The sequence below is a fragment of the Megalops cyprinoides genome, chromosome 15 (genome assembly GCF_013368585.1).
Source record: "Megalops cyprinoides isolate fMegCyp1 chromosome 15, fMegCyp1.pri, whole genome shotgun sequence".
NCBI lineage: Eukaryota > Metazoa > Chordata > Actinopteri > Elopiformes > Megalopidae > Megalops > Megalops cyprinoides.
In genome coordinates this window covers 8,099,100-8,126,582 of record NC_050597.1, presented here as the reverse complement: position 1 = coordinate 8,126,582, position 27,483 = coordinate 8,099,100, and the positions used below count along the sequence as shown (strand labels likewise).

Genomic DNA, 27,483 nt, shown 5'->3' with positions numbered 1-27,483 from the left:
TCCAGACAATTCTTGAGCAACTCAATCATAATTTCATGAAAAATTTGCAAAGCTTGTAAGCCCTACCATGGAGCACTTGCTAATGCTCACAACACAAAATCCATTGAGGGAAGTAGCGCTTACAGTGCTTTCACTGATCCATTCCATCATGAAATGCTTTAGAAAACACAAGTCACAGTGCTGACCAGCTTGACTGGGATATGTCGAAAAAAGGGAACCGCTCCAGGTAAAAGGAGCTACGAAGAGCCGGCTATGGCGTCTTCTTCGAGGGGAGACAGCACTCGAGGCGGTTCTCCCAGTCACTCCGAGTCAATCCTGCTGTATCTCACACGGCTCCACGCCACCGCTTGCAATGAGAAGGGCAGCTGGTAGTTCCTAGGGACGACGCCTTGGACATTCTCTTCAAAGTACTGGAATAGTCTATACCACCAGACCCTTGAGAAGGGGTTGTTCTGTGAGGTCTCTTTTAGCACCTGGACAGTGGACAGAGAGGGGAAAAAAATGACATCTCTGTATTTTCACCTGGATTTAAGCAAAATGGGTCACACATTTAAGTATTACTTGACTGACTGATAACATAATTGTAACTGTCAAGCAGCCAGATATCTTCCAGACTTACAGAAAACAGTGGATCATACATGAAAGCAAAATGATTATAGGGCTAACAAGTATTTTATTATATATTATCATATTATTTAAGGAATGGAAGGGTTTCCCCAAACATAAGTTAATGGTCACAATTTCTTCTCAATATTCTTTCAGTAAACAATCAAAATCCATTCTGGTTATCATGCCACACCACGGAGGAATACACCTGAGGCGACTCTCTCTTCAGCCATTTGACAGCTAAGAGTACCGAGCGGAGCGACACAGCATGCCTGGCCCGTCTCTCACTTACTTGCTGATTAGCCAGGGTGTGGTACCACCAGAAGAGCCGTGTAGTGATGTAGTAAGCTACCACTACATCCACAGTGTAGTGGTCGTGTGCGAGCAGAATGCAGAAGATCCCCACAGCGCTCAGAGTCCAGCAGATGCAGTGGTACCACCAGAATCTTTTCGGGGAATCTGGAAAACCAGATGTGATCACAGTGATATGAAAGCCCTGCTTAAAAATTTCCATCTGATGTTTTAAGATGTGTGGAGTACTTAAAAGCAACACTGAGCATCAAGAACCAGTCCTATTCTATACAATCATGAACATTTACATTTATTGATTTGGCAGATCCTTTTATCCAAAGCAACTTACAAGTGAGGCAGAGTACAACACAAGCAAAAAACATATAAGAAGTCAACAATATTAGAAGTGCTGCATGACCAGGTTTCAACAGCTGGACAAGGTAAAAGCTAGCTGGTAGAGACATGAACCATGATTGGTTTCTTATCAGTGTTTGCATTTTTACTGGTGCTTTCTATATTTACTGCAGCAGAAAGGGAATGTCAAGTCTGGAGGGAGTTAGAGCCCACAGTCTCAGACTCTTACTTCGTCTCCGGTTCCATTTAGTTGTCAAACAATGAAACTGCTACTATTTTTAGACCTCTCATGGATAAACTCAGACGTTATTCTACATGGTTCCTGGTATTTATATGATCACTTTCACACTTACAGATGCTGTCTGGAATACTCAACAGTAGAATGACACACAGTAACAGATAATCTATTACTGTAGTCCTCTTAAGAAAAAACTATTTTTGTCCGGAGTTATACTACAAGTGTTTAGTGCTGATTTAAGTCATTTTTCATTGCGTTCAAGCCATAAGTACATAAAACATCCACCAGATGTCACTGTAGCATCAACAGACTTCCCAATAGTGATAATCATGCTTGTCAAAATTCCATTTTTCTTGTTATTGTTATTTTGAGCAATAAAAAAAAATCAAACATTTTCACCATATGTTTCTGATGCTTAGTGCAGCATGTTTTTAGAATGACATCACACTGAAGATACCTGCCAGGCTATTTTTCTACATTTTCTGTGAGCTTTATGGATCTGATGAATATTGAAGTTTACTGGCAAAAAGATCTAATTGTGGATAAACCAAACATTACACTTTAAAATATTCAAATTACAAGAAAGCAGCATTCCTCTGAGCCCAACAGCAGATAACATGGACAATGAACCATGCAATCTGCTAAAGATATGTGTGTAACAGGGCAGAAATGCTTCCAGTTTTAACTGCAACTCTCACCATCTGTTCAGCATAACAAGGGCTATGATTTGCTTACCAAGCCAGAGACCAAGGTCCCCAGATAAGGGAACAAAACATACCCTTGTTCTGGCTCTTGGAGATGACATCACCCGCTGTTGCACACAGTATAGCGCTCACAGAGGTACAGCATGAGAACATAATTTCAATGACAAGTAACGGGCTACTCGGCCAAGGTAGAGCTGTGATTTCGCCTATAGTACAGAGTGTATCTAGCAATGTGTTGAGCCTGGGTTGTTAACACTCCAACAGTGTTCCACTAACTTCCACTATCAGCCCTGGTAGACTGTTGCAAGAATTATGCTTTTATATTGATATTTATGATAAATGGTACAGTACATTACATTGCATTATTGGCATTTAGCAAACGCTCTTATCCAGACTGACGTACACCATTTACAGTTTTTTTACAATATTATCCATTTCTACAGCTGGATATTTACTGAGGCAATTGTGGGTTAAGTACCTTGCCCAAGGGTACAGCAGCAGCTGCCCCCTAGGGAATCAAACTGGCAACCTTTTGGATGCGAGTCCTGCTCCCTAACCATTATGCTACACTGCCGACCCTAGTACAGGCCAGAGGAGAGGGCTACTCACACTCTTTGATAAAGAGATAGGTTAGCGTCAGCATGACGGTGTGGCCGCTGTACAGGTAGTCCCCACACATGGTGTGAGAACCGGTGATGGACAGGCCTCCCCCAGCGATCATCTTCATCACCCTGCGCATCTGGGCCTCCCAGTCTCCAAAAAGCTGCAACAACAACACATATCAAAAAGCATGAAAATCACTGCACTTTAAATAGGCCTACATGGTTGTTTAGAAACCCCTGCACCAATTATTTTTTTCCACAGGAAAGGGAGGGGGGAAAAAAAGCTCCAGATGTGGAAACAGGTTATGTGGAAAAGTGACAGGCATATCACCAACAAAATCCACCAATGATGAGGACAAATTACGCTTCTTCAAAACATGTTTGCAAAGGAAAAAAGTGGGGCATTACTTTTCAGGCAACTCTCCAAATGTCTGTCCAACAAGCTGATTATAGCATTGGCCTACTTGAATTTATCCAAGCACTACTAAACTATTTTAAGAAGAAAGCGTCACAATTCATACCCCCACTGATTTGTAAAATAAATTATTTTACCATATTGATTTTAGAGTACAAATTACAGATTTTTATTTATTTTCATATTGCTCACATAAATCTGAACAGTGGACTGTAAACATGTATGATAACTTCGGAATTAAGGCTCCGTAATATCAGATATATCAGTGACCTACTCAATTAAAAAAATAAATCAAACAAATAAACCTATGGATAAAAACATCATATTCTACATGTAGCAATCTTGTCATAGTGAAACAGAATGCAAAATTTAAATGTTAAACGCTTATTTCAATGAAGTCCCTCTACCCAGAGGATCTGTACTATGAATTGGAGTGTTGAAATAAAACCACATGACTCGTAAAATACAGTTGTACTGGCAAAAAAAAAAAAAAAAGTCACACCCATGGGCACAGATGAAAGCCAGGCAACCAATCGCTGGAAGGCAGCCTGTGAGCCTGTGATAATTTAGTTAAACAGGAAACCAATCCCAGGACCCGAGAGAAAGGAAAATGCTCTCATCTGTCTTTCTGCAGACAAGCGGCTTCCCCTGACCTTGGTGGTGGGAATGAGCTCTCTGTGGAGCTGGGCCTGTCACTGGCCTCTCAATGGAACCTGCCACTACACCTTTATCACGGCATCATTCAATGCAAAGTTCTGGCTTCTCGTCACATTCAAAAATACACATATTTAAATTGAGATTGATATGTTCATCCCTTTTAATAAAAAGGTGTAATGGCATGATGGAACACATTATTATTCACAAAAAATGAAAATTAAAAAAAAAAAAAAAAAAAAAAAAAAATTATTTGGCTGAAGGTGATGTATTTACATTTACATTTCTTCATTTCTACATTTCTACATTTCTTCAAGCTTGGTGACCTAGCTTTAGCAAAAAACTAACAAAATACTTACTCAAATTAAAACTGACACTCAAAAATATTTTAACCTACATGTCAGTATATTCTTCATAACTTGGGTAATAAATAGATTTTTTAGCATTTCTATTAGTCAAAATCCTTACATAATAGTGCTCTATGGTACAAACTAAGACACAAAACTAAGCAATCAGCATTATACCCAAATAGTTTGCGTGAAATCAGGTCACTTTGAAATGAGCTTGTATTTATAGTAGTTGCTCATTTGAGTTTTGTTTTATTTACTCTCACTACGAGGAAAAGCCAACCTTAAGTGTACAGTTCTCTATCACTGCAGGCAGCTGGATGACATACCTTGGGAGAGCACTTGAAGTGCATTCCAGGCACAGGGAGAGTGGTGACATACATAGTGACACATCTGTACAGGTACAGCGTGCCAACGATGAAGAAGAACCGCCGCCCGACGATGGATCTGGAGAGGAGGATTTAAGCAACTACGTAAATGCAGAGAATGAGCATTACGAAATTCAACACGTGCATGCGTGGAAATACTACATTACATTACATTATTGTCATTCAGCAGGCACTCTTATCCAGAGAGACTTGCACGGGTTACAATTTTTAAATGTTATCCGTTTATACAGCAGAATATTTACTGAGGCAAATGTGAGTTAAGTATCTCGCCCAAGAGTACAGCAGCAGTGCCCCAATGGGGAAACAAACCAGCAAACGAGCCCTGCTCCTTATCGCTATGCTACCTGCTACAAAGCATATCTGCCTTGCAGTAATTGCACGTTTGGTTAGTTACCTGTATTTTAGTAATGTCCACTGTAGCAGCCACAGGCCTACCAACAGCATGCCATTGATCTCGCATATGGAGAAAGCCCACTCCACCCTGTTGAAAATGTCGAAGAACTTGTCCGGCAGTGGCGGGCTCTCCTCCTTGGGGGGCACGCGCTCGTGGACGATGGAGATGATGACAGTGGTGGACACGAAGCAGCACACTGCGTAGAGGAAGGAAAGCCCCGTCTTGCCCCACTCCATGGGAAAGGACGACCGCTTGGGCTCCGGGATGGAGATCCGGACCATCTCCCTCTCCTTGTGGAACCCGTTGATGGCCCCGTTCCGCTTGGCCTCACCGCCGGCGCCGCGATCGTGCCCATCGCCCATGGCAACCGCGTGGCCGTTGGCGTGGCCGTTTTTGTGCGCCTCGATGTGGTGCTCGATTTTCAGGGTCTCCACCTTCTCCAGCAGCCGCCGGCCGCTGTCCGAGGAGACCAGCATCAGCGGGGGCCCCTGGAAGTCGGCCTCCGTCAGCTGCAGCAGCTCGCGGCCGCTCAGACGCACGCCGGACTCCGAGTACTCCGGCATGCCCTCCTCCGCCAGCCAGCGGGACACCTCCTCCGCCGACCACGACGCCACGCTCTTCATCTCGGCCTGGGGGCGCGGCTCAGGACGGGGGTCGGGGGGCTGTGGGGGCCGCCGGTGCCACTCACTTGGTCTACTGAACACAGAGTCCTGTCCGGGTCCTGCACATCGTCTTTCAAGGACATTGGACACGGACGCCTGGGGAAGCCAGTCAAATCACACCCCTCTCAGAGGGGGGTGGGCGGGGGGCTGATCCAGGTTCAGTAAGAGTCGTGAATAATCCACTGGAGTTTTGTGTCCAACAGTCACAACGCTCAAGATTGCTTCATCAAGTGTATTTTATCCACTTGTTCCCTGTGGAGACAAACGCAAGACAAATATATTAATATAAACCTTTGCATGCAGGTAATAAATTATCAACTGCTCCAGAGCGGTCCAGTCAGCAAAGCCCCTGGCCGTGGTTTGAAACCAAGTATCTGCTCACAATGACAGGAAGCCCACAGCGGCAGAACAAACTGGAGGAGCGAACGTTGCCAGGGATAGTCGTGGGTGGGTCATCCAGGGCTTCCTCGTCACACCTCTCAGGCAGCCCGTGATTCACTCTGTGAGTGTGACTTACACAGTAAAAAATCCGCTGCTGGCTACAAGCGACTGCGTCAAAGGATTACATTCGTCTCGCTTCACTGCTCCTGCGAGAGGGAAATGAGTAACGTACAACCGCCGATTCTAAAACAGGGTCGTATAAAGGACAAAAAAAAGCACAAAAAAAACTACACCTGTCAAGTTCTCTCGCTACGATGTAAACTTCTTCTAAGCATTACATTTTTTGCAAGGGCACTTGGGATTTCTGGGAAACTGTGACAACCTGAAGGGAAGCTTTGTAGAGGGAGGGAGGTCAAGCTTTCAAATCCATTAGACAGACCAGGTTACTATTTTGAAGTTACATTCCCCTGACAGGTCATTTAAACATGAAAGTGCCTATTGGGGTGGCCAGAAGGAACCTGGATCCTGTACACAGCACAAAGCTATCCATCACTCCCAATGAGGTTAGATTTTTTTTCGTCTAAATAACAAGAAATGTCACACAATATGATGATGTTTAAAGTGGAGGCAACACAAGAATGGACTTTTATTTGCAATTCTAGTAACCTTTATTTAAAAAAAATCTATAATTTAAATGTTTTAGATGTTTAATTATGTGTAAGGATAGGTATGAAGTAATACATTAGTGCTGGCTTAGCACCACTGATGTCACTGGGTGTGTACTCTCTCTTTCTACACACTCATCACTCAGGGCTTAATGACACAGAGAATCTGACAGATCGTTTTAGCGCAAGTATATACTTCATGATTTGCCCTTTGGTTGCTAACTGAAGTAATTGCGCTTTATCCGGTGAGGTACGATATGTGCTTGTAACTTCCAAGAATTGTAAAAAAAACGTCCATTTTCTAGAAAGTCTGCCACTACAGCGCTGTGCACATATCTCAAGCCCACATTCTAAGAAAGACCAATTCACAGAAGCCCCTTAGGGAAAGACAAAGGTGGAGCAGCCTTATTAAAAGCTTAATTATTACTAAAAGGACGTCTCATAGATTTACTACTGCTGTTTACACTATCGTTCTGTCTGTGATCAGAGACGCTTGTGTGGCTGAAATTAGAGTTGTCCTCTCTCTCGTAATCTTTTCTACATTTCAGATAATACACCAGAAAGGAGACACTTCCCTGGATTGCACTATACATAACACGCAGGCAACTATACACTATTTCTGTCCAATCGTTATCGTGCCTCCACTAAAATTTTCAACAGGAAACATTTTTCAATCTTTTTGAATGTGTATGAGTGAATCCAAAAATACTCACAACAAAAAAAGGAACACAATTTCAAAATGAGAATAAATCAAGTGAAGTATGTCTTCACTGGTAAGACATACCTCACAGTTTAGCTACAAAAATGAAAAAACAATTAAGAGATTTTATATGTTTATACACTTTGAACACCATCAAACATTTTAATAATAATGATTTTCACCATAGTTTCAACCACAGCTATATATTGTGATGAGCACTCAGATCAAAACAGCTTTGGAGAAAAAGGCAAGGTTGATGTAGCTACATGACAACCAGTTTCCCCACATAAACATCACCAGCTTTTCCCCCTAGTCTTCCTGCATTCCGTGTTTCATATCACAATAGCAGTACAGATGACAGCAGACTGGTTAGCACATTCTGTGCTAACATGAAGAGGAGCCCTGACAATGACAGAGAGCCGAGAGTCAGTCGTAACTGAAAACACATTCCCTGAAGAGAAACACGCGGAGATGAACCGGGTTACATCTGAGGACGGTCTGTACCATTCGGCTTCCGCTTTCATTTCCTCATGTGTCAAAGCAATGGGACTCCACTTCCTGAAGATGTTCCCAACCTGTTTCTATTCCTGGCTGCCGGTGGCCAGCATAGAGGAGTCCTTTTACACACATTTACTTCAATAGTCACATGGTGGGTTGTCTTATATCATCGAGCTCAAGGTCCAGTGATAAGCCAAGGCTGAGCCATTTCACAATCTTGTTTTCAGATAGCAGAGGGGAGACATTAATTACTTGGGTAAAGTGCCACCTGTACAAAGCCTGGCCCCTCAGCCCACACCTGGAAAAGGTCTGTTCTACACTGCACTGCCCTGTTGGAGCACTGTTTATATGGGTTTCATGTCATCTCGCAAAGCAAACCACTTCAGGATTAATTATGAGACCTGTTACTTAAATGTATGAAAATCTTAATCTCAAATTAAGTCTTAACAGGAAAAAGCACTATATTCTACAATAATCTAAAATAGGTGAAAATAAGTTTCAAAGTCACCCCCCCCCACCCTTGAATGAAATATGACAACAGTCCTTGTCACTTGAAAATAAAAACACATATGCAATTTCTAAATAAAGATAAAGTGCTACTTGCCTTCAGTGGTTTGCAGCGAGTAGTGGAGAAAGTGGTATTTCAGGACATACAACCGTGCCTGTGGCTATGTCAAAACCTCCTCTGTAGCGCAGAACTGCAGCTCAACCCTAAGCCCCTCTCTAGTGGCGTCAGTCGTGTTCTCCATCCCCTTACAGGGAGACCTTTTGCTACAGTCTGCCAACAACAGCGGAGGCCCTCAGGCAGGATTTCGTCACCCAGGTTCAGCTGCGAGTCCGACCAGTTACAGCAGCAGTAGTGGAGAAAGATTAACCGTCTGAGTCAGCTAATCACGCCAGACCTTTGGCCGTTCTTTCAGTGATGCGATGGTGACAACACAGACAGGAGCAGACAAAACAGCCTCTGAAACTTGACTTCTAGAGACCTGCGTTTGGGAGAGCGACGCTCGCGCTTATCAGCCCCATCCTGGATCTGCCAAACAGGTATGGCAGGCCCACTTCTGCTCATGTGTAACAGTGTGGCCCTGGTGACGTGTTCCTTTCGTTTTCAGCCATTCATTCAAGTTTGCACATTCACTTACTGGGGAATCACTGATTTCTCATAAACCCGATCACACGACCTCTAACACAGACATCAACATTTCACAACAGTAACTGATAGTGACTACAAAGTACTGTGGATCACCAACATGCGGTGAAAATATGAATCCATCAACTGAAAAGTTTTCAGGCAAACAGACATTTCTAAAAATGCAATGAGATACTCACAATGTCTTCTTACTCTTTTGATATCAGTGTGGGACTCACTATGGAGACATTTCATTTAAAAGGGATCTTCTTAACATTGATTTAATAGATTAGAGATAATCCACACTTTGTATCTTCAGACTTCAAAAATTCCTTTTGGTCAAAAATGCACCACATATCTGTATAGATATTTTATCAGCTTTATGTACATCTTTAAGTTGTTGTAGAGACAAAAATGAGTATCACCTCAACATTCAGCTAAAGAATAATTTAATTTCCTTTTTCTTTTCTCTCCCTGAACTTTCATCAGTGGTTGTCCTTGAATGTGTCTTCACAGGCATCATTGTTTAGTAAATTCATGTAACAACTTCCAAAGAATATCTATTCCATTGGATACTCATTATTTTGGTATTTTCTGTTGCCATGACATATTATCTATAGTCACCTTCTGTTCTCACTGTTATGTTTTTTTGGACTCATCTCTGTTCTGAAATCCACCATGGTTGAAAGGACTGCTGGGCTGCCAGTGAAAAAAATAAAGATTAGGAGAGATTGGTGATAAGGAGGATGAAAGCAGAAATGTCCACACTCGTTCATGTCTTTCAGAGGACATGAACGAGTGTGTTCAGTTTTATCTGTGCAAAACCTTGAAAAGGAGCAGACACTTGCTGCTGTACACATACACTTTCCAAGTACAGTACACTCCTGTGAGAGAAAGCCCTGTAGCTTCTGTTAAAGCCTACACAAGTCCAAATATCCATGTAGCAGAGATATAGCCATAATGTGCTGTACCTTGGTGTCTATACTCCAAACAGTCCAGTAAGCCCTGTAACTTTCATTATAGCCCTTGAGAAATACATTATTTCTATATATTATGCTATCAAATGATAATCTGAGTTTCCTCCTGAAGACCATGCAAAAGCAGAAGATTTAATTGTAAATATTAATTAAAAAGTTTCCATGAATGCCACATTAATGTGTTTGCCGTCTCCCGTCTCTAAATCATGCAGAGCCAAGAGATATACATACCACAGTCTCCTGAGAGCAAGTCTAGGCATGTGTGGAGTGGTACATGGAATTTAGACTGGGTATTAACGTTCATTTCAACTCAATATATGCAAGTAATTAATTCAGTCAAGCTTTCAGTAATCTGCTCAGTTAAAAAAAAAAAAAAAAAAAGTTCACTGAAGTACAGGTTTTTCAGTGAAACTATGAATCTCAGAGCCTGAAAGCCCATTAACCCATAACAACATTTTGGGCAAAGTACGACAGTGCAGAGTGAATGGAAAGGAAACCAGGCGTGTCTGGACTGCGGGGTACAATGCGACTTGCATCAGTGCTATGCTCCAAGGTAATCCCACATTTCCATCTGATACTTTGCAAGCCTGTTAAACCTAGGTTTGCCAGCATCAGTGCATTCAAGACAGATGTGACTGGTGTGTGTCTCCATGCCAGAATCACATAAGCCATACAGCTATGGGGCAAGTGCTCTGTTAAGGTAGGGTCATGACAGAAATCACTCCTGACCAAAACAAGACATAAAACTTCACATTAAGTAGGGAAATGGAAATCTGGATTCTTGAACTAATTATTTATATATATATATATATATATATATATATATATATATATATATATATTATATATATATATATATATATATATTAGATATATATATATATACATACACACACACACACATATATATATATATATATATATATATATGAAATTGAACTCATTGAGAGAGCGGCAACCATTTCCTAGATTAGCAATTGTGCAGTTTGTTAAATTTGCTTCCATTACATTTAAAGAAATGGACTAAATTTTGTCCGGAATGCTTTAGGTGGTATGATAAGCCATTGGGAAAATGCTTCTGAACTTACCCCTAAGAAGAAAAACACCTCAGTGTCTCCATCACAACAAGCTGAATCAGCAGCATGACATAACAGAGCTATATATACATTCCCCACAGGTCTGTACGTTCACGCTGGCAAGTACACTCTGTGCAGGTCTTCCTTTCCAATACACTGACAATATAAAGGGTGCTGTCTCCACATCAGTACAAATTAATTTAAAGAAACCTGGACATTAACAGTACATATCAACCCTCTGCCTATAGCGCCAGACCACTTTAGCCTCATTCAGAATGCTGCTTCAGCCTTTCTAAAGACATCCCTGTCTCTGCCACCCTTGGCGTTCTTCACTGGCTTCATACTGCTGCTGAAACACATTTAAAGGTCCTGGTGCAAGCCCACTGGGCAGTAAATAGCATGAGGCCTTCCTGCTTTCAATACATCATCCTGTTGGAATCATTTACATATCACCTGTGTCCTCGATAAATCCACCCACCCACCCCCCACCAGAATCGAAGCAGCAACCTTTAGGTCTATGTAATAGGTTGTGAATGGTACTTTAATATATCAATTAACTTAACTATATCAGTACAATTCAATGGCCTTTCTACACCCCCTGCCCAAACTCAAAATTAAAACTGAATGTAATGAGAAAACAAAGAGTAGGACAGATCACCCCCTCACAACCACAGAGATAAGCCCTGATATAGAACATATCAGGTTCACACACCAAGCAGTGGAAAGATAAAGACTGTCCATCAAGTGATGGCTTGAACAAAGATTACAGAACTGCAAGTCACCATTGTGAAATCACCAAGCTGTTTATGCTAAACCAAATTATTTTAACATTTCGAGTTCCACGTGGGTTTATGTAGCTTTTGGTGAAGCAAAAAGTGTGCATTTACTATCAGGGTGGATGGTTCAGGTAGTCTGAAGAAATCCATCCTCACATTGTGCTCACCTGATACTCTCACCATTTAGGCTATATTTAAAAAAAGAAAGAAATAGCTGCTTCCTAGAGTTTTCCTCCTGAACAGTGCTGAACAAATAATATTTGCCAAGTCCAAGCAGTTTATTGGAACAGCCACAGTAAAGATTAAAAGGAAACATATGAACACTGTGAAGAACATATGCTCCAAAAGGAAAAGGTGTGTACAACAGCTGCTACTTGTTCGGACTAAGCGAGCACAGCTTTGAACTACATGGAGGGGTTACGCACTAGCAGAAAAATAACGTCATAAAACTATAATTTCCTGTTTTCGCTGTTACAAGACATATGCATCTCACGGCATTTGCAGGATGTGGCTCCATTGGTCACGGAGAGGTGCTAGCCTACAGCCCACCCCTTACTGCACACAAGCACACACAGCTGTGTCCTGGAGAACACTGCATGGTGTTATAATAATGAAACCATTTGCATTAGACTGCAAACTTGCCATTCCTCTCTCCTGCACGTACTGTCTACAAACGTAACAGGAACTGGACCTGAAGCATGAGATAAGCAACATTTGCTCAGGTATCAAAACAGGACCGTGATTGTTAAATCTAGCGACGCATGATAAACCACACAGTCATTTCTATCCAAAGAGGAAATGAAGTTACGGTTCATTTCAAGGGTAGCATTTACTCACCTGAGAAGGTGAGTCAACACTGTATTCTAGAAAAAGAAACATTTTAAAAAGACTCAATAAACGCCTTTGCAAAACATGACTTTACAATGACCCAGGCATGATGAAGTTCCAGTATCTGCACTGTAGCTCATTAACACAGCTGAAATGACATTTCATCAGCTGTTTGAAATGCATGTAAAATTATAGAACAGGCCCAGCATCAGCACACAGCCGAACATGAACAGGATATGCAGACTATGCTGCAGATATGCTGTGATATGCAGACAGGTGTGAAAGTAAACACGATTTTATGAATCCACTAAATCACTGACATGAATGCTGCTGGGTACTACAAGTAAATTAACTGTGCTGTTTGCTTTCATGGTCTCAGAATAGCACTGCAAACGAAAAAAAAGAAATATTTATCAAACATAAAGCTACAATTTGAGCCATTTCTGATGCATTCCATTTTCAATGACATGCATACTGTAAGACAAAGGATTAAATACATTTCAAAGAGTACATATATATGTCTGGAAATGTACACAGGAGGTAAATAATACATGAATATTTATTTTTGTTGAGCCACCCTGTGTCTTCAGAACAACTTCAATACTTCTGGGAATACAGAATATGTACATACATCAGAGATGGACACCCCGGCTTCAGAAAGTAAAAGTCCTGCCACGTATTTGTTCCACCTATGTACTACACCAGCTGAATTTAATTAGCACAACTCTTCAGCCAGGTAGAGGAGCTAATTAGTGAAATCACCTTGTTTAGTGAATAGCAAACACATGGTAGGATTTTTACTTTCTGAAGCTGGGGTGTCCACCTCTGACATACATACATATATATTTCTCCTCAACAATTACATTAGGCCAGTACCGAAAACCAAGATGGGGTCAACGGTTTACAACATTTTAACTACACTGCACAAACCTCAATTTAAACATGACCTTATAACTAAGCAGACGCCTGAAATTATTCAGTTGCAATGACTTTAAGCTAAATGGCAGTCCCAGACAGTAATAACCCTTATTATCCCCCTTCATCAGACACTGACAGGCATTGTTTTCTCATCACATTGCCTCTCTGATGGAATGCATTACTAGCAAGTCTTTATTCACAAGTCTAGTACCATTTATATCCAGCGAAACAATAAAATGGTCCTCTGATGTTTTCATAGAACCTCAGGGTAGTGTTTCAGTCTATTTATTTTTAGTGTGCTCTTTCCTTAACCCTACTACTGTACATGGAAACCCTGATGCCAGCGGTCTCCAAATTGTCAATGGTTAACAGGTGCCCTTCTATTCCAAGAACAGGTGATTTGGTGTGATCCGCAACGATCTGACCCAGGTTGCTGCTCTCCGCAAAGGGGGTTGGAGACCAGAGATGAGCAGCAAGTATTTACTCCAAAAACTGAGAGCAAAATTCATTTCTAAAATGAAATATTGCTTGATCACATTCAAATATTGTAAACTATGAATTATATTTTCCATAAAGTCCAACAAACATCTTTTACATCAGCAAGCAATTTCCCCTTAATACCTTCAAATAAAACAGAATAAAACAAAAATATTAATTACAAACACATCATACCTCACAGCCCTGATTTTATTTTAAATCCTCAGTATAACATTGACTAACAAACAAGAAGTGATCAGTTTAGGTCCAGAGAAGCCTGCAGGTAATTTAACTAATATGCTTGTCAAAACATCTTCATACAATTTACTCACAGGCAGATGAGACACACCAACTGGAATTTCTGACCGCAAATGATAAAGTGAAGTCGTTTACAACCAGGTCAGGATACTTTAATCTAAAATCGAATAATAAGTCAGTGTTTCAATGTTCTTTAAAAAAAAATCACATGCAAATTGAAGAAACACCAATGAGGATTTCATGATTACAGGATATATCCTATTTCACAGCAAAAACATTAGCCATCAAAAGTAGGTCACTGAATGTCACCTCACTTACTTTAATTTGAAGGTTCAGAAAAGTGTGTCAACTGAATTAAAAACGTTTCTGCAGAGAGGGGGCTCACTGAATGCCCCCCCCCTACAAAAATTAGAACCATTTCGACTGAATGAGGGCACGCCGCAAGACGTTGCGATAACAGGCTCACCTTAGACAAAACTCAGCGGTAACCGCTGCTGAGCAAGCAGTCTGGTGAAGACCTCAGTGGCTCTCCAAGTGGGGTCATGTCAGTGAACGGCTGTGTGAGCGAGGCGACAGCGATTTGCCTTCTGCTGCCTGCTGCTGACTGCAAAGTTTGTCGGCGTGCTTTAACTGCGCAAGCTGAGTGATGCCCCGAGGTGGTGGTTTTGTGGCAAGTTTGCTTTGCACTGTGAATGTCGGTCGTGAGTACCGCTACGGTTTCTCGAGAATGTTATTTCTGCATCCTTTTTGGTGATGCTACATACAAACAGTTTGGTGAATGCCTTGTCAACCCAACCCCCCCCCACCCCCGCCCACTCCCACCCCTTTAGAGGCTGTGGACCATGAACAGTTCAGAAGTGCCTTCTCTTATTAAATTATGGTAATATCTGTCCTCCTCGGACACCCATTCTTTAAAGCGAATGCACCTTTAACTGAACAGCTCAACCAAAGCTTGTTTTGGCTGATCTACGTAATTAGTATGTTACCGATCAGCAAGCAATCCAGCAGCGTTTTTGACGCTCGAGCACTTGTTCTTTTTGAGGATTTGCGTATTCACTTAGTCATGTCCACCCCATTGCAAAATTAGTTAATTTTACAATGCATTCCGAGAACGACTAACAGCCCACTTGATCCTTCTACTATTGGAATGATATGATGCAGATTTCCTTCTCCAGATCACTTCTGATGCGGGGTAATGCCAGTAAATAACAAATTACAGCAGTTTGTTTCAGATTAGCCTCGTCATTCCTGGGGGGTTTTCATGTCACGGCATGGAACACAGTTATGAACCGCAGTACCACGGTGCTGTTGCGTCCTCCTCTTGTTTGCTAAACATTCGTCTGAAGACTAATGAAGTAGTGCTGATAAGGTGCTGAAGCCCCATTATTGCCCCATATTTTGCATGCTGAAACTGGTTTATTAGTCATCTCAGACTCCCAGGATATGAGCACAATGGGTCTTACGTAAAGGAATTTTACACAATGCTCAATAAGGACGACTTTTGAGACAAATGTCCTCCAATATGAACCTGGTCAAACCGGTTTTTCAGACAGTATAAATACCCCACATACCTCCACATTCATGTATTCCTGCTTCCTCATCTTCTCCCAGCACACGCCAGAACCTTTTCAGGAATGTATATTCTGTAGTTATATTCTGTATAATATAAAAGCTTTAGTTCTGTGATGTTTCACTGTTCTACTTCCATCCCTTTTTAGGGAACTGTCTGCTTTAAATCGAGGGGTCACTTATAATCTAGGTATGACTCAACGCATTCTAAAATGCAGCCCAGGCGTTCAAAAAGTAGGAAAAAGTTACTGCAGTTTCCAGTAAAGGCAGTCGCTCTGTCCTCCCACTCTATCACATGACTCCTGGGAAAGTCACACACCGAGTCCTCCAAGAAACACAACCACACAACACGCTGCTACAACTCTGATGCTAAACTTCCATAGGAAAATGACGGGACAGACTGCAGAACATGTGTGAATTAGGGTGGCTGAGAACAGGGTGCAGAACAGCTGCTAGGGAGACAAATGATAAAACAGAAAGCAGTTTCTGATAAGAGTGTGCATGCGTGCACACTCACGGGAACATTGCAAACCCTGCTGAGTTGTCAGAAATATCGTAAAAGGTCAGCACATTAAAGATTTGACTTTGTTTGAAAACTATTCACTCCTAAAAACGTGTTGTATGAGGACTGATAATACTGTGCTTTAAAAAAAAAAAGTGTTTCATAAGTGCTTCTTCTTTTTTAAACACACTGTCAAAACCTGCCAGTTATTTCAGGGTTTGGCCATTTTTGGCCAAGGTCTGAGACGTGAAACCACAGTGACACATTCACTCCCTGCACTGCTTGGGCCTGTTGTCCCTACGATGGAAGTACTTTGAGGAAACAGCCAGGATGGTAAGAGAAAACCAGTTCTGCAAATCAAACTTGGCATACCACAAACCATACCGCCAGCACATTGCATCGTCACCACGTGAAATTTAAGCATACTGACAAACCACTAGGGCTATGCAGAGGTTCACTGCCTTCCCTTCATACAACCACCAACTGACTGATACAAAAAAAGAAAACACTCAGCTAATCAGCAAAGATTGCAAAGGAGTTCCTTCCTCTGAGTTCCACCAAATATGGGGTTTTTTAAGTCATGCATGTTATCCTCATCTCGTCCATATAGTTCAAATGTCTTTAGAGTTAGCATTTCCTGGATGTCCCTCTGCAGAAATTTTTTAACCAGATTATCACCATTATTTTACATGCTACACTATTCATACGAGATCATTATCACCAAGGACCTTTAAGTTATTCCAACTGTAATGGGTCGTTGTGGGTGCTTATTTACAGCAGTGATCAAGAAGGCATCACACTTACAGTAGAATGCACAAGAATTAAAATATTGGCAACTTTTTCCTCCAACCAGAACCTTGTATTAACTCAACTGTCCTCGTACAGGCTACACAAAACTAACATTCCAGCTGACCATAACCATGAAAGATAAACAATGGCTAAAGAAATTGCCAAAGTTTGTTATAAAATCCTTACCTACTAGCTAACTATCCATGCGGCAGAAAACTTTTTCTGGAATTGGTGCCATCTCTACAACAAGACATGTGATTGTCACTGTTTAAAACAAGAATGATCTCAGTTGCAAAGTAAGTGCCCAAATGGAGAGAGAGGCTGAGAAGGATCACTCTGTATGACTGCTGTTTTGACAGCTGAGCTGTCTAGAAGTGTTAATAACCTACGGCATGAACACCATAGGCTCTTGAAGCAGCTGGGTTCAAGAGACAGACAGACACCGAAATGCTCAGAGATTGACAAAGGAAGGCACTAGATTTAAAAAAAAAAAAATTCTTTTGAATGATCGGTGAGGTTCCGAGTTGTTCTGCAACAAATGAATTATTTAAAGATATACAACTGAAAATTAAATAAAAATTATAAAGAGATAATAGATATAATAGAATAAGATATAATAGAATTGCAAATGTTAAGTGGCATTTCAATCCATGCATCTGACACCGAAAATCTAAAGCAAGGGACAAAATTAATCCATACATTAATCCATACTATGTATGCACTTCACAGGTCCAAATATAACGTTATACTACCAGCAACCACAAGACCCTAGATTTGCGAGCCAACGTAGTGAGATATGCTGGCATTCTGTCTGTGCTCCTGAAGGTGAACACCTCAAAGTATATCAGCTGTGGGCCCAGTGCCTGCATTCACTTCTCCCTGGAGATATCAGTTTGTCAGCCCAATGCCTGGCCTTACTCTACCACTGCTACTTTCTACTAGTCAGTTACAATTGCTGTTTATGTTATTACTGTTTTCATTGCGATTTATTTACTCAGACAATGCTCTTACCCAGAGTGACTTAAGACAAATTTATACAGGCCTAACCCCAACACATGCAATGCAAGTTCCCACAAGTAAGGACGGCATTGCCAGTTTGCAATGGGTATGTAAAAGATATTCATGCAGAGAAAATTACAAAATGTGGGAGGTGCATTTAGCATTCCCACAAGATGCAGTTCTGCACAGAGCATTATGTAACACTTAAGGCTAGACCACATAACCTGAGGCTGCATGCATCAAGGTGGAACAGGGCTAGTAAAGGATTAAGCATTATCAGCCTAATCACTGGTTTACTGTACTCGAAGAGATGGCACAAGAATATGTTTATTAAGTATGCACTTACTGTAAGCTTTAGTCTTTTCTAAAAACACTTGAGTCAGCTATCATACTCGTGAGCAATGTCATTACGCTGGCTCCACCTTCTTCCCAAATACATTGTGGCTCTTTTATCTAATTCAGAAGTTGAAACAAAACCTCTTAGGACACAAAATTCATCCGTCCACTTTCAGTAACTGCATTACCCTTCAGAGGGCACGCACCGGTGCACCGGGCAGCAATACAACCTGGAGAGGACTTCAATCCATCACAAGGCGCGCGCACACACACACGCACACGCGCACGCACACACAGACACATGCACACGCACACACACGCGCACACATGCACACGCACACACATGCACACACACGCGCACACACACACACAGACACACAGACGTGCACGCACACGCACATACCCACATGCATGCGCACACACCCACATGCATGCGCACACACACACACGCAGACACACACATGTTGACACGCGTGCAGACACACACACACACACACACGCCTGGACCAGAAACAATCTGGAGCTGACAACACAGCATGTCTTTGAACTGTAGCAGGAAAGCCAAGTACTCAATGCCAAAGCCGTGACACAAAGGGAACATTTTACTTCCCCTGAATTACCTCAGAACCTACTCTGCAGCATTAAATGTTACTGTAGTCACAGACTCAGAGGTCCATGTTGACATGCGCCAAGGACTAAGTGTAACAAAGTTTTTATCTTCTGTAAAACACATAATCTGAATATCTCTACAAGAACACCAAGAAAATTCATCAGCCCTTGTATCTTGGCATATTTTTAAAAGTCAAACTGATTTGCAAACAATAAAGTTGCATAAAAAAGCAGAATTTAAAAAAGCCAACCTAGAGCAAACAGGAAAAATGAAAAGCAATTCCCTGCTGTCAGAAAATAGGTGTGAAATGTGGAATAGAAACACGAGAGCTGGTAAACGAATAATCAGTTCACTACAGGTTCATCCCCACATTTTTGTGTTTCTGGAGCAAATCGCTTAACTCTTCTGTTGCCAGTTTGTGTGATTTTACAGTTCAAATGGACAAATGAGAAAGAGAGACAACGGTCTCTTGACTGCTGGTAGTAACACACTGTGGAGATTATGGAGCACTCTGGATGGATTTGAGCGGTATGCGTCTGCATTTTTGTCCTGCTGATCACACTTTGATAGCAGGCATGGATGAACCATGCTGACAGCTGAGGAATGATATGAGAAATGATAATCAGTTGAACAGATTTACTGACGACAGCACTACTGAAATTCTTGGACAACAAAAATATGCCTTTTGATGATGCGACAGCTTTGATACTAGAGTGCAGAGGCCATGTGAAAGCCTCAGAAAACAGGCAGTTCTGTTTTCACAACTTATGATGTGTTAATAATACAAAACAACACTGCAGTTTTACCTGACAAATACAGTATATGGCTTTTCATTTATCATAGTTTGGCTCACCATTTTAGGAGTGTAAAGCGCTTTGTTTTCTTTTAAAACTTCTAAGGCACCATTACCAGAATGGTGAATACTTCATAATTTAAATTCTTCATTTAAAAATAATGAAAGAGCAATGTTAAGAGTTTATGGTGTCCTCTTCAACTGGAAATGATGCATATCTGCCCTAATTGAAGCTAAAATGCAGCATACCAATGCAGTACAAAAGCCGACAATTCCTGCAGTAACATTTCATCTACAGAAATTTATCTGATTCCTTGTAAAGACAGGTTCTGATCTATTTCCATAGGTTTGACAGCTGAAAGTCATGCAAAATTCATGCCATAACTTTACTGGGAAACTTTTATAAGCTTTGGACTTCCACGTAGCGAGAGCTTCTCCTAGATGTACTTGAGGTTGTCCCAGGTCTAGCACACAATAAAGCTTTTCTGAGCTAACACGTTGCCTTATATCATAACAACACACAGGCCTTTTAACAAGCTTAGTTGTTACCTAGGGAAATATTTCCCAGCACCATCCCAATAACATGACGAGCACATTTTTCTCTGAACACTGGAGGGACCGTAATCAAGGAGATGGCACCCCTGGCAGATGCTGTTTGTTAATGAATTGGAATCATGTGGCTTGTCTGTCACTGATTGCTGTCTGAAGAGCCACTCTGGGGAAATGATCGCGTGAGATATTAAAAATAAAGACACTGCAAGGAATCACTTTGTTTTGCTTATGATATTACTGTCCTCTTGATGAATCTGCTGAGCACCTGACTGTTACAAGAGAGGTGACATCCTCCATTCTTCTTCATTCCTGTTCCTTATTTTCTGTATTTGCTTAACTTGAAAACCATCCTCATTAATAGTGATTCACTGGGAGGAATTTCAGAAGATCTAATTAAAGGTTTTTACCTGTTTATAGGTAAGGAAGGGGGTTAAATAGAAGTTCAGCACAATTTTTTCTCAACACACAACTGAATAAACAGTCTCTATATAGAGTCCCACTCTTCCACACCGCTTTCATGTATGTGGTCTTCTGACCTAATTGTGGGAGTCACAGAAAGTGGCACTAAGGGCTTCATCCACACAGTGCATTCGATTCACATGCAGTCTGACTGCCTGCATGTACACAACTCCAGGCAGATGATCAATATCAGACAAAGGTAACTGCAACCCTCTTGCTATATTTGGAGTCATCTGAGGTTTAATTTAAGTGGGACAAATAAATGAGGACACTGGACCAAAATACAACTTGCCCTGTGCTTTTAGCTGGAAAACAAGAACAGAACAAGCACTGTTCAGAGGCTATAACTACGTTGGTAGATACCCTTATTAGTGTGTCGTTATGCCATCTAGTGGCAGAATTAAGGTACTGTCATCACCTCAGGGGAGCTGCTTGTTCGGGCTGTGTCCAAATCTGCCCAGTAAGATGGTTAGTTAATTCCCCTTCCTGAAAGCACACCGGCCACCATATTCAGTCTTGTCCCTGTACAGCAGAAGTGAAGTTGATGACTCATACCACTTTGCCTTGTAGGCAGAGATAGCTTAAACTATTGATCTACGGTCAGATGCTTAAAAATCAGGAGACACCAAGACAAAAAGGTCGACATTCATCTGCATGAATGTAAACAGGGTACTGGCTGTAATGTTTCTTGCCACCAGTTAGTTAAATGCATAATGTATAATATAACATCACAAAAGTCACCTTTGGCCATGTTAAGTAATAAGTACTGTATCAGAAAGTGAGCAGCACAGATTCATTGATTTTTTAAATCATCCAAACGGCTGACCCCATTCGGCCTGCCCAGTACATCTGCCAATCCACAAGCTATTAAGATTAGTGAATCTGTGCAGCATCTGTGAAAGTCTGCAAAGTGTCTGTACGGCATTACACCCAAAACACATCCAAAGGAAGATTTACTGTGAGTCAACAGGGAATTTTTATAAGTGCACTATATAAAGGTCAGGGCCTGCGTTGGAGGGAAAACAGCTTTGGGGGCCAAGGTATCAGCCTCTCCACGTCCCAGCAGAGACTAACTGGCACCAACCCTCAAAAATCCACATCACTGTTCTTCACCTTCACCTTGTATATCACAAAATATTACTGATGATGGAGCTCAGATGAGGGAGCTCAGATAACGTCAAGGAGATGTACCAATTGCCCAGACTCCAGTGGGCATCTGCTCTCTTGGGGCACTGTGGAAAAATAGTTGTAGTGGGCGCATGTATAAGTAAATGCTCCGACACTGCTGCCCAAGTGCGAAGGATGTGGTAATGGTGAGGTTAGGTTAGTGTACAACTGATGACACCAAAAATAAGAGAGAGCCATTTCAGTTTACGTCTTGTGGTTTGGCTTAACGGTTTTGGCTTAGGAGCTTAAAGGTCAGTTAGCAATGTGTCCAAAAAAAGCAGGGGTCAAGTAACAGTAAAAATTCTGCAAATTCAGGCAATGTTTGTGAAAACAAAAAGCGAATCTTAGGTAGTCCTATTATGCCACATACATCAAAGAGGGCCAGTTCGTGTGTGACTGGCTATTTCAGACGCAATAAACTTGGACACACTGTGTGAGTTTCTGAGAATTCTCTCATGTGTTTCCAATTTGGAGTGGAAAACAACAGGCAAGCAGCTCCAGTCATGTTCTGTGCAAGATTTCCCCATCTGCATCCTCTAACGTACCACTGCATCCCAATACAAAAGGAAAACAACATGTGGTACGCACACACTAGAGTTAAGTCCTATGAGGCAATAACAGATGTGGTTCCATTAGGTAGCACCATACCCATAGAATATGGAGACTACCTATGGAATATGGGAATTGCTTTACATAAGTAAATCAAGCAATTAATATGCAAGACAAACAATACAGAATGAGAATGGTATCAGCAACTGAAGACAGACCACTTTGTCAAGTCAAACATTCAACCACAAATACCACCATTGTATGTGCATGGGCTAACCAATAAGCAGTAAGCGTTTCACCACCAAAATTATAGTTAAACTCTTTACAGAAGAAAACCACCTCCTCAAAACCCTCTAAACTCAAGCAAATGTTTCTATGGAGACAGCATCCACATGGGTCTGCCACCACCTGATCACCGCAAAGACAACTGGGGGTAAAAATCCTAATTATACACTTAGGTTAGTGTCTAGACTCACAGAGATGATTCTTTCTTCCATATGTTCATCTGCAGATCTAGAGGTGTGCTAAATGTCAACGATGCATCCATGATGACAAAACAGTCATTCACTCTGGGTCATCAAACCATGTTGTACCCTCTCGCTCTATGGCAGGCATACTGTTAAGCATCTTGTTACCTTCTTCACCAAATAACCCCACTTAGAATGCTACTGTTCAGAACGCTAGCAACATTTCATCCTGAGACTCTACTTTGTTTCAGTTCTACTCTATCCCTGAATTTTTGAACCTCAAGGGAGTGACCACATAACCCACCTTCTTAAAAAGCAAGAGCAAAAATATCTCTGTTGTGGTTTGCTTCCCTATCCCCAGGCAAAAGCCTGTTTCATGTGGCTCCATGGAAAAAACCAGGTCACACAACAGGGGATCAAATAAGATCTGCTTTATCTTAAAAGCCCTAATACTCAACTATCACTTCCTCAGTGATTTAAAAGAGTGATGATTAATATCTGACATATTTATTACTTTTAATAAAGTGATGGTAATGCAATACATAAACCATAAAAATTGATGGTATGGGAAACCTTGAGAATAAAAAGAAAAGAAATTTAAACCACCTTGCCTTAAATGCAAAGACACATTTTAATGATATTGAATGCCTAGGAGGATTAATATTCAACATATCATCTCTAAAACAATTTCAAAACACATGAATTCAGAGTATGAATTAAAACATATAGAGAACACTCAAAAAAATCATTCATTGCACCACATACTGGTTGTGAAATTATACAGCAAACCATGTTTTCTCCAATCCTCTTTTTGTTACCTTGCCAGCACTCTTCCTACTCAAATAGCTAGCATTAGTAACATTACACCACAGGGTACCCCACAGAATGCAAGACCATTCTGGCTCAAGTGTAGTATGCAGCACATTTCTGAAAGTGCGTATACAGCCAGCACACTTGTCAAGATAGGCATTGGAGCTCTATCTGCAGAATCATTGGGAGCTGGCTCTGATGCACCTCATGATTTTTGAAAATGTGAAGCTGTCATATGCGACACCAAATCAGGCTCTGGCTATTATTATTACTATTAGTGTTACAAAGCTTGTCATTTTATTGCTAGACAATACAAATCTGGAAAGAGCAAAATCACCTACTGTTTCAACTGGGACACCTAGCTTTCAATCATTCCACTCTGCTTCTGTTATTGGTCATGGTAGGACTCTGCTGATGGAACAAATAAACACTCCCATTCCCACCACAACTCAAAAAGCTTGTCATTTGCTGCTATCCAATATTCACTTTTCACCCAGTCCTCTCATCTTGTTGCCCCTAAATGGTTGGCCAGCATGCTCACCTACAAACCACACACTGATAACCTTGTGAGGAAACCTAAAATAAAACTGGGCTTGTATTTCTGAAACACGTCTTGCTTTTCCTCTGAGGCAAGACCTGTCTGAGCAACCTTTCTATCTGTGATTGACTATGGTGAAGTTATGCACATGCATACTGTGTCCTCAGTACTACAGAAGCTGGTTGTTTTTTAATGATCCCAGGATATTCTCAGAGCTAAGGAAAATTGCCTTTCCTTGTGCTGCATGGGCATGGAACAACTTGCCACAACTTCTGAAATCAGAAGTACTTTGAAATCTTTTAGACACTTTAAAGCCATTGTGCAGAACACAGTTTGTGGGGCACATAATTGTTTGTCATAGACTTGATTACTTATCTCTGTCTGTGTATGACTTTGAATACTGGTGTGATGTTGTACTCTGTATTGTTAATACACAAGTGTTTTTTTTTTTTCTCTCAAGAGACTCACAGGAAATAATAATAAAAAAAATCCTGCTCATTCAATGACTCTCTTGTTCCTTCTTTGATGGTGTGGTTCTACAGGAAATAGCTTGCCTGAAACAGATGCTGAAACATTATGTTACGGACTGGCTAATTTTTCACTGGCTGCTGGTAGTAAGCTCTTCTCTAAAAGAAAGAAAACGTTTGAGTTTCTCTAACAAGTGTTCTACAATCATCCTTGTAAAGTCAACTTGCAAAGTGCTTGGCACATCTAAAAATCTAATTTTGCAATATTAAATTATTTGAGGAACTTATTCAGTAATAAATTACAGAAAGTACAGTGGAGTAGTGGTAAGGGGCAGGGCTAGTAACTGAAAGGTTGCTGGTTTGATTCCCCGCTGGCCCACTGCTGTTGTACCCTTGGGCAAGGTACTTAACACACAACAGCCTCAGTGAATATCCAGCCCTATAACAGGATATTAAAGTAGCCCTACTCAGTCAACAGATCAATGCATAGAATAGGCTTATGAATGATTAGCTTAATGATTACCGGCTATGAGAGAAAGGGAGTTTTTCAGGTCTATCAAATTCTACAACTGACACAGAAACAAGTCAGGGCAAATTGAGAAAACACCTGGCGTGATATTTGCTAAAAGTTCAGAGAAAGGAAGAAATATGCAAAATAAATGTTACATATATTAAAAATGAAATACTTGACAGTCCACTTGATTAAAAGCATTCTCTAACCTGCTTTGTGTGTTTATAGAGTCGCTAAATGTTGCCTTATGAAACAGTGTGTGAATGAAACAAGTACTGTACTATAGATGAAGAGTTTGGGCAGAAATCGGTTTTTAAAATTTGAAGCACGCCAGTTCATAACACTGGGGTTTCCACATATTGCTGATCTTCAACATGCACACACTTTTCATCATTTAAACCTGAAAGGGCTTGTTTTAGTTATTGGCAAATATCGCGAGAAACGTACATCACCCAAAGGAATCATCTATCAAGTATTTGTATTACGAAATCATCAGCCAAATACCTGTCCAACCATGGACGTGAATATATGGTGACAGATAGCTAGACTAGCAGGCAAGACACCTCAATTAACTTGGAAACTAATGTATGTTACAGTCACTCTTCAGAACAGTCTACATCGAAAATTGAGTATGGCGCTTAAGGAAGATATTATTCTAGTAAGATTCAACAGAAAGGGATCCGAGCAGTTTTCAGGGCTTTAGGCCTTTCTCAATTTCTCAAGGCAAGCCGCAATTTCTAACTAGCTACAGCTATCGGACATCTGAAATGCTTAGTTTCTATGAATGCTTAGCTGGTTAAACAGTGGTTTCAAACACAATCTTTAATTAACATAGCTAACAATCTAGACAGTTGTCTTATTATTTATTATTATTACTGATCATGACGACAACAGGTAGACTAAATATGTAGCAGGCATGCAACCACACCACGCAAAGCCATCAAGCTAATTAAAATGAACTAGCTAGCCTCAAGACCAAAGAAGACATAGTTAGCTACATGGCTAGCAAAATAACAAGCTGACATTAATCAGTTTCACAAAACTCAACCCACTCTTCTGCATTATGGGAAACACAGTCACTGTCTTACCAACAACTGGCCTTTGTTTCGATACTAGGTAGAGTCTGGCAATATATAGATAACGTTTGCTAACAGGTGAGGGATATCACTAAAGCTACTAACTAGCTAGTCAGTAAGGCTCACTATTAAGAGAGCCCACCGCATCCACAGATATACACAAACACATAAAGTGGCTAGCTAACGTTAGCCAATACCTTACAAATAGAGAGTGCTAACACCTTTTCCCTTACAAATAGTTACTAGCTCTCAACCTCAACAATTTCTTACCTAATGTTAAGTTGATTTTTAAGAAAAAAGTGCCACTAGTTTACGCTTACTAGTTAGCCAGCAAACAACATAAGTGTATAGACTTCCATTAGAAACAGGTAGGTTAGCTAACGTTAATTACTTTTCACCAGCGTAAACAAGCAACACGGCCATTTCTTCGGATGAAGTAGCCAGTTAGCTGTTTTACACATCTCCTTAGCTAGCCAGCTAACCACACAAATGAGTGGTATGGCTAGGTAATTAGTTGGCAGACAGACAACCTTAGTTATGTAGCTAGTTAGCTCCCTTGATACATTGTTACTTTGAGTGTACTCACCGATCTCTGAGTTAGCCAGCTAGCTACTTGTACATCATCTTGGCACAGCTGGCGAATAGCAGTAAACCCACAAGCATGTTCTTCTTTCTTGAAATAAAGGTAAAACTTATAATTGCCTGTATGTCTTCCACTAACTAGAACCTGATCGTTTCACTTCACATGCTGGTTTGCCCGCAGTTCTGGCGACTTACTAACATAATTTGTAACGTAGCTTATGGTGTGGTGGGCGGCTACGTTTTACGGATTTTGATGCGCGTAGAAGGGGGGTTCCTTTCTTAGCCCACAATCCACAGCGTCATTTTACGCAACCTCGGAGGGTCCGGCGATTACCATTACCTGGAACGAGTTGGCTATTGTGTTGGCG

General features: G+C 41.1%; 1 protein-coding gene across 2 annotated transcripts; it reads right to left on the bottom strand.

Annotated features, from left to right (window-relative positions):
* Positions 1 to 27,346, bottom strand: LOC118790152 (phosphatidylcholine:ceramide cholinephosphotransferase 1-like). Of its 2 annotated transcripts, none has more exons than XM_036546993.1 (6): positions 27,120 to 27,346; positions 4,995 to 5,908; positions 4,541 to 4,658; positions 2,803 to 2,956; positions 899 to 1,065; positions 1 to 473 (listed from the first exon to the last, which is right to left on the bottom strand). In XM_036546993.1, the coding sequence occupies exons 2-6, from the start codon at positions 5,615 to 5,617 to the stop codon at positions 300 to 302; spliced, it is 1,236 nt and encodes a 411-aa protein (XP_036402886.1). In that variant the 5' UTR covers positions 5,618 to 5,908; positions 27,120 to 27,346; the 3' UTR covers positions 1 to 299. The 2 variants fall into 2 exon arrangements, with proteins under 2 accessions (XP_036402886.1, XP_036402887.1); XM_036546994.1 differs by lacking the exon at positions 27,120 to 27,346 and adding an exon at positions 7,907 to 7,995.
* Positions 27,347 to 27,483: the final 137 nt, after the last annotated feature.